This window comes from Thamnophis elegans, chromosome 8, assembly GCF_009769535.1.
Source record: "Thamnophis elegans isolate rThaEle1 chromosome 8, rThaEle1.pri, whole genome shotgun sequence".
In the NCBI taxonomy this organism is placed as follows: Eukaryota; Metazoa; Chordata; class Lepidosauria; order Squamata; family Colubridae; genus Thamnophis; species Thamnophis elegans.
In genome coordinates, this window is record NC_045548.1 from 2,790,927 (window position 1) to 2,799,231 (window position 8,305).

Here is an 8,305-nt window from a genome sequence, read left to right on the forward strand (position 1 = left end):
TGACCACGTTATTCATTTAAGGACTAGAATGATTCATAACGGTGGCAAAAAAGTTAGTAAAAGAGGACATGACTTACTTAATAACTGTCTTCCTTAACAATGGTAACTTTGGGCTCAACTGTGGTCATAAGTGGAGGACTATCTCTATGTCAGAATGAAATCCCCGTGAAAAAAAATTCTATAAACATTTTGTAATCATATCTAAGATTAATATATCTTAGATATATAATAATATAATGTTTAAAGAACTTCATACTCAGACCAACTCTTAATGCCAATCTGATTTCATGGTATTCTCAGTATTTATATCATTTTATCATCTGACAATTTATGCTGTCAGCTAATTCTTGATCATACTGTACATCATTGTCACTGGTAATCACTAAGTTTTTTTCCTAAAGTTTGAAACAATTCTTTGATTTTTTACATTGACCATAATATTTTATATGCCTCCTTGATTTTGTTCAGCCCTTTGAAACTAAACAAGGAAATTGTGAATAGCATTGCTTTAAATCTTCTGCAGGGTTTGACTGCTGCAACTGAGTTCAATTTCCCTAAATAATTTCAGTTTATGCTGCTCCTACTTGGTCGAGTCTGGATTGGGACAATGGGGGGAAAGAGCAGTTATTTGAGATCCCAGCCAATTACTACTGGAAGGCCTCACTCAGTAGCTTGTCCGAGTCAGACAAGATGCGGCATCTGCATTCAGAGGAGATTGTGGCCATCTTATTCCAAACATAAAAACTGATAGACTGTTCTCAAGTTCTTTTGATGTGAGGTTGAGTTCTACATTACTGTATGCTTTCTCCTGCAAACTATATCCATTAGATGAGTGCAAAAGTATGTGTACATGTAATTTCTGCACTACACGCTTATTAATATACTGATGAAGTTGCAGGTTATAAGTTGGAGATGCAAATTAGTTTTTTAATTAAAAAGCACAGCAAAACCAAATGAACAAGACTCCAAGTTTCAGTATAAAACATGCTTGGTTTTCATGAGAACTTGACTTCAGTGAATATATTATATAAAAGTCTAGTAACCAAACTGAACTGCAACCTGAGGGTTTTCTCTTCTTTCTGCTCTTTGACTTTGTTTATCAAATAAACAAAGAAATTAAGTACCAAGTAAGCCAAACTACAACCTGGAGAATATTATTGAAGGAAACAGAGGCAAAGACTACATTCTATCATCTAATCTCCTATGGTGAGAATAAGACTTGGCACATCCACAGCTCAAATGGCATTATCGTTTAATAGTAAAGTTCTTAATAACGCAAGGAATGGGATTTGCATTGTGCTCACCACTGCCCTATATTACCCTACTTGTTTAAGTATATATACATTTTTAACAAAATGCCCAAAATCTGGTGAATTTTGACTAACTTGAAATGTTATTTTTTCTTTTGAGAAACATCTGTTTTTGCATAACATTATGCAATTTGAGAATTTGAATATGAGTTATTACCGCATGTGTTCATTCCTTGCCTTATTAAAAAAACTAACTTCTTTTGAGCAAATGGAATTTGGCGGTTGTTTGCTGTAAACTATCTGTTGTTTTAAGATAATCCTTATGTATACAAAACAAGAAAATCCAGTTTGATTCCGTCACGCCTCCTTAGAGAAATACTGGAGTGGGTGCCACCTTTAAGACTGTGTATGCCCATGTGGAATATAAAGTGATTTCAGATATTTACTATAAAAATATAGTAAAAGAATCTCTATTAATTGCGGCAAACCAATACAATAAGTATAAAGAACAGAATGTGAGAACAGAAATAAAATTATTGCAACGGGGGTCTTTTGCAAGGATTTACCTCATTTATACCCATTGCTGCAGCTTCTGACTTTTTTTTACCTATGTCTGAAAAACCAAAATTTGCAGGCACTTTGAAAACTTTTTCTCACCCTATTAGATGCACCTGCTCTGCTGTATATACTACGTTCACGTAAATAAAAGGCCTACACGTGCTGTTAAAATGTGAATAATACGGTTTTGCGCAGGTCCTTATTATCATGCATCCTTAGTATTCAATTTTCTCAAGTCTAGACATTTCACTTCTGTGATCTTTGCTTCCTCCAATCCAGACTTACATAAACATATCCAGGAAAGTGAGAAAAGCCCTTTATATACGAAGAACTGCCTACATTACCACAAGTATTTTGTTTTGTGTTGTTCAGATGCATACTGTAACCCGGAGAGTCTCCTTGATGGTGGCAGGGAAAAATTCAATAAATGAATAAATTAGTGTGTGGGAGGCAGATTCATGCCGAGGTCTGAATGCAAGTATTATTCCTCCTCACTTATATTAGGCTTTCAATTCATTTCAGCCTCTCAGAGAATTCTTGTATATGAAGTAGATTCTTCAACATAGTACCCTCTACCCTCCAGCATGTGCATCCACTTCTTTATGAAGCCAATTGTAGGGGTAATATTGTTTATAAGATCCCCCGAGGCCTTATTCAATAATAATAAAAAAGAAATAATGAAGAGGAAAATGGTAATTGTCTACTCAGGTCTGCAACATAAATTCACCCCAAGAATCAGGTTTGGCCTGAGGGGCAATTCACTTTCCTACATGCCAGTCCACAATCCTAAACTCTTAGGATGGTAAAACGGTCAAAAAGTGTACATACAGTTTAGACATATATTTTTTTATAGCCAAATTTAAAAGCAAAGTCATCTGAAGTCCCAACACCCACGGGACTAAATAAGGTTGACTTGTTTTAAAGTCTGTGTGACCCTGTATTTAAGATCACCAAGGGACATTCAAAATAAATACCGGACTAAGAAATTTCAATTAGCTTATGAATGAACAAGGAATGTTATAATTTATCTAAATTTAGTTTAATAAAAGGGGAGTTAAAGTACAAGAATATTAATATTTCCTAAACTATTTCATTTTTCTAAGAGAGGGGTGGGTGCTAATTTCCTACATCTGCAACAGGTTGACCATGGTGAGTTAGCCATGGTGAGTTCTCCCATTCTGATACCTGTCAAACAGTAGTTTTACCTGAACTCTAATCATATTGAAGAAGTTTCTCTCTTTGCAAAGTGTTTTAAAGCGTTGCCTGCTAATTTATATGCTTATATGTTTCATCGTTTTGTATTTAATGCAATTATTGCTTTCCTTCCTCTTTTACCACTTTGGGGTAAATTTATTGCTTTTAATATTTGTGACTTTTAATTGTAAATCACCCAGAGATGATCCAAAGGTGCTTTTTCAAGAGGCTTATGTTAGTATATGATTGTTAAATGTTTATACCCTGTATTTTGCTCTGGGAAACTGGGGAGAGGGGGGGGGGGATGGAGGGGAAATATTTGTAAAAACTTATTAAAACTCTTCAATTAAAAAAAAAGACCACCAAGGGTTCAACATTAAAATCTATACCGCTAAGAAATGTTTGGTTTAGGATTTGCAACTTGCACTTCCTCCACAAAAAAGCTTCTTTAATAATAATAATTATAATAAAAGCTCTTGCAATTCTGAGTATTTATTTATGGAAGCGAAACATTACAGGAGATAAAAGTGGGGACAGAGAATCAGCAAACCAACATTTAAAATCTATAATGCTAAGAAACGTTTGGTTTAGGATTTAACTTGCATTTCCTCCACAAAAAGCTTCTTTAATAATAATAATTATAAAAAGCTCTTGCAATTCTGAGTATTTACTTAGGGAAGGGAAACCCTGCAGAACATAAAAGCGGGGACTTTTCGAAAGTGGGAAGAGAGAGAATCAGCAAACCGACATTAAATATTAGATCCAATAATATAAATCTAATAAATCTAATAAACCAAAATCTATACCGCTAAGAAATATTGGGTTTAGGATTTGCAACTTGCGTTTCCTCCATAAAAAAGTTTCTTTAACAATAATAATAATAAAAAGCTCTTGTAATTCTGGGTTATTTATTTATGGAAGGGAAACCCTGCAGAACATAAAAGCGGGAAGAATCAGCAAAAGGCGTCCAACTAAAGTTCATTTCCTAATTGGTTCGCATTTTTTCCCATTCTCTTTTAAGGATGAATTAAAAGGAAACACCTCTTAGCTTCAGGCTAAAAAATAACAGGTCCTTCTTCACACCCTTTTATTTAACTCAACCCAAACCATTCCAGGAAATCATTTTTTGGGGGGAAGGCTGCATCCTGAAACCGATGCTTCCCCCCCCCCTAGGATCGCGCGCAAAAAACCCGCGCAGGCATCCTAACACGGTTAAGGCAGCCTGGGAAGGGCGGGGGAAGAGAAGCAGGAAGGCTGCATCCTGAAACCGATGCTTCCCCCCCCCCCTAGGATCGCGCGCAAAAACCCGCGCAGGCATCCTAACACGGTTAAGGCAGCCTGGGAAGGGCGGGGGAAGAGAAGCAGGAAGGCTGCATCCTGAAACCGATGCTCACCCCCCCCCCATAGGATCGCGGGCAAAAACCCGCGCAGGCATCCTAACACGGTTAAGGCAGCCTGGGAAGGGCGGGGGGGGGGGGAGAGAAGTGGGAAGGCTGCATCCTGAAACCGATGCTCACACACACACACCCCCCATAGGATTGCGCGCAAAAACCCGCGCAGGCATCCTGACACGGTTAAGGCAACCTGGGAAGGGCGGGGGAAGAGAAGCGGGAAGGCTGCATCCTGAAACCGATGCTCACCCCCCCCCCCATAGGATTGCGCGCAAAAACCCGCGCAGGCATCCTGACACGGTTAAGGCAGCCTGGGAAGGGCGGGGGGAAGAGAAGCGGGAAAAAGGAGCCCGAGGTTTAAAAATACCTGCCCGGCAGGACCGCGAAATGCCACCGTTTTCATCCCCACCACCGGCCTCCCCGGGTCCCCCCCAAAACGCTGCGATCCTCACCACCACGTGAGCCCCGGACAACGACAGCGGCTTGGGATGGCGGAGCGGCGACACTAAGTAGCGCAGCAGCAGCAGGAAGGCCGCGAGCAGAGCAGCCCCGGCGGCCGCCAGCAGGACCGCGCCCGGCATCGCGCCCCGAATATGCCGCGTCCGCCGAAAAAGAGCCGCTTCTTTTTCCCTCAGCCGCCCGCCGCGCCTCACAAGAGGGCCCCGTTTGGCCGAATGCCCCGCTTCAGCCAACCACGGCTGCTTTTTCAAGGAAACGAAAGAGGGGGGGGGCGGGAAGAAATACGAGAGCCGCTCTCTCATTGGGGGAGTAGAACCGAAAGGGGGGCGTGATTGGCTGTGTGGATTGTGGCCGGGGGGGGGGGCGGGAAGAAATACGAGAGCCGCTCTCTCACTGGGGGAGTAGACCGAAAGGGGGGCGTGATTGGCTGTGTGGATTGTGGCCCGGGGTGGGGGTGGGTGGGGTGGGAGGAATAGGAACGGAGCGCGGTGACGTATCCGCAACACGATTGGCCGCCCCCCTCGAGCCGTGAAGGAGAGCGGGCTTGTGAGTGGTCGGCGCGCGCGGGTGGGCGGGGAGGAGGACGGTGGCAGCGGAGAGCTCGCCGGCTGATGCTACCATTCCCTCCGGCGCCGGCGGAGGAGGAGGAGGGGGGAGAGGAGAAGCTGCAGCAGCAGCTGGAGGCAACGCTGTCACATTGCAAACAGGGCGACCGTATTTAATGCAATGATTGCTTTCCTTCTTTCCTCCTCCTTTACCACTTCGGGTGTAAATTTATTGCTTTTTAATATTTGTGACTTTTATTTATTTCATTTATTAATACAATTTATTAATTGCAAATCACCCAGAGATGATCCAAAAGGTGCTTTTTTTTCCCAAGAGGCAGCTGGACCTCCTCCTTTCTATGCTTGCAAAAATCATCCCTCCAGAACGGGATTAAATTCCCAAGCTCAAATATGCTCTTAGGGTCGTTTTGCCTTAAATGCCTCCACGAAATATTTTCCAAAGGTGCTACTCTCCACCCATCCACCCTTCCAGGCGGCCATTGGACTTTCTTGGTGTTTCTCTCTCTCTCTCTTTGTAGTCGTTTCACTTCTCATCCAAGAAGCTTCTTCAACTCTGACTGGGGATGGTGGGGGAAAATATTATTCCTTGCAGATAGCTGGTCGTTTGCATCATTTTTTAGAGGATTGTTGAAGCACTTTATCTCAGTTTCCTTTCGATTGCTGTTTCCCAGGAATGTATGTAATTGTTGTCAATGTTTTTTTTTTTTTAGGTTCAAAAGTTTTATTTCTTTTAAGACAAACATTTCATCATTCCTCAATCAGTAAGACATCGAAGTACAATTTTTGTATGTCAAAATAATTCTAGTTTACCACCAAATTCTTGTCTAGCCTAATATATACCCGTCCCTCCCTCCACCCTCCCCCCCAACCCCCCTCCTCCTCCCCCCCCCCGACTTCCCAGAACCCGTACACGGTATGGATTTCTAACAAACATTCTACATTGACCATTGTTGTCAATGTTAAAAGGGCCAGTATGCTAGAATGGTGAAGTATTTTCAATCAGTAGTAAGATATTTATCCAGATATTAGTTTCGAATTTATTGGCTCCGATTCACCGACAAATGCGTGCCCAACAAAACCGCCGTGACAAAACGAAAGCGCGTCGACAAATGTGCACCGACAAAAGCGCGCCATCGAAAACATGAAAACAATGGTAACAACTGTAACAACCCTAATCCTAACCTAAAAACCCTAATCGCGCTTTTGTCGGCGCGCTTTAGTGGGCGCGCTTTCGACTTCGCCATTTTGTTGCGGCGGTTTTGTCGGGCGCGCATTTGTCGGGTCACGATTGGCCCCTGCTTCCTGTTACTGCATTTGGAACACAGCATTTGGTCACCTGGAAGCTCCCTTTACCTGTCCCAGCTTTTGTCGTCCTAGCAGTTCGAACCAGGTAAAAATGCAAGTGGAAAAATAGGGACCGCCTTGGTAGGAAGGTAACAGCGTTCCCGTGAGCCTTCGGCATTGAGTCACGCGTCTTCAAACTCTTCGGCTTTGAAATGGAAATGAGCACCACCACCCCCTAGAGTCGGGAACGAGTAGCACATATGTGTGAGGGGAACCTTTACCTTAATTGAAGTTACGCGGTGGCTAAGACGCTGCGCTTGTCAATCAGAAAGGTCAGTTCAGTGGTTTGAATCCCTAGTACAGGTAACACGTAAAAATGCAAGTAGAAAAATAGGGACCACTTTGACGGGATATTTTTATAACAGTGTCTATGAAGATTCTCATTTAATCTAGGTGATGGTTGTCCCAAAAATGCTTTTTCAAGAGGCAACCAGAAGGTCCAGTTGCCTCTTGAAAAGCACCTTTTGGATCATCTCTGGGTCATTTACAATTAAAAGTCACAATATTAAAAGCAATAAATTTACCCCAAAGTGGTAAAAGAGGAAGGAAAGAAGGAAAGCAATAATTGCATTAAATACAAAACGATGAACATATAAGCATATAAATTAGCAGGCAACATTTTAAAACACTTTGCAAGGAGAGAAAACTTCTTCCATATGATGGAGGTACAGGTAAAACTACTGTTTGACAGGTATCAGAATGGGAGAACTCGCCATGGCTAACTCACCATGGTCAACTTGTTGCAGATGTAGGAAATTAGCACCCACCCCTCTCTTAGAAAATGAAATAGTTTAGGAAATATTAAAAGGACAAAATGTTTTACAGATGGCACCTGGCACCAAAAAAGGTTGGCTTAAAATCTTAACAAATACCTCCCCAAAATGTTGGAAATACAAATCAATACATGGAACATATTACCATTTATGGTGGACCTGTGAGGAGGCTAAAAGTTTTTGGAAAAGAATCAAAAATTGGCTGGAGGCAATAATGGGTTAAAATAGAATGGAAACCTGAAGTTTTTTTATTAGGAATTATGTCTGCGAAATACAAAAAAGAAATCCAGTATTTAATACTATAATTACGGCTGCAAGGATTGCCTTTGCCCAGAAATGGAAAAAACAAATTAACTCCAAGCGAAGATGAAATAATAGGAAAGGTTATGGGTTGTGCTGAAATGGACAAACTAACTAAAGAAATCCAGGGAAAAGAAGAACCAGAATTCTACCAGATAGGGGATAAATGGTTTAGGTGGATGGAGGGAAGAAACAAGAATCAATGAAGGAATATAACAAAACTCAAAAAGTAATAGTTATGAGTAAAATAAGAGGGTTAAGAATGGTGAAATCCAAATGAAACACAATAGAAGGGGAAATAATATAAGGTGAATGGTATCAATTGATGATTGCTATTAGAAAGAACAGGAAGTTCCTGTTCATATTGTATTGTATAAATGTGGTGTACGTCTAATTTTTGTGTGTGTGTTTTACAAGTTTGTTATAAAAATCTTAAAAAAAGTAAAAGGACAGAATATTCCCCCTAAAAA

General features: G+C 41.2%; 1 protein-coding gene across 2 annotated transcripts in view; it reads right to left on the reverse strand.

Moving 5' to 3' along the window:
* Window positions 1–5,073, reverse strand: part of LOC116512412 (3-ketodihydrosphingosine reductase-like) — a 28,418-nt gene extending 23,345 nt beyond the window's left edge. For both annotated transcript variants that reach the window (XM_032222881.1, XM_032222880.1), the window contains exon 1: window positions 4,846–5,073. In XM_032222881.1, coding sequence (XP_032078772.1) covers window positions 4,846–4,974 — 129 coding nt within the window. In that variant the 5' untranslated portion in view covers window positions 4,975–5,073. The remainder of the gene's footprint in view (window positions 1–4,845) is intronic.
* Between the last annotated feature and the right edge of the window lie 3,232 nt (window positions 5,074–8,305).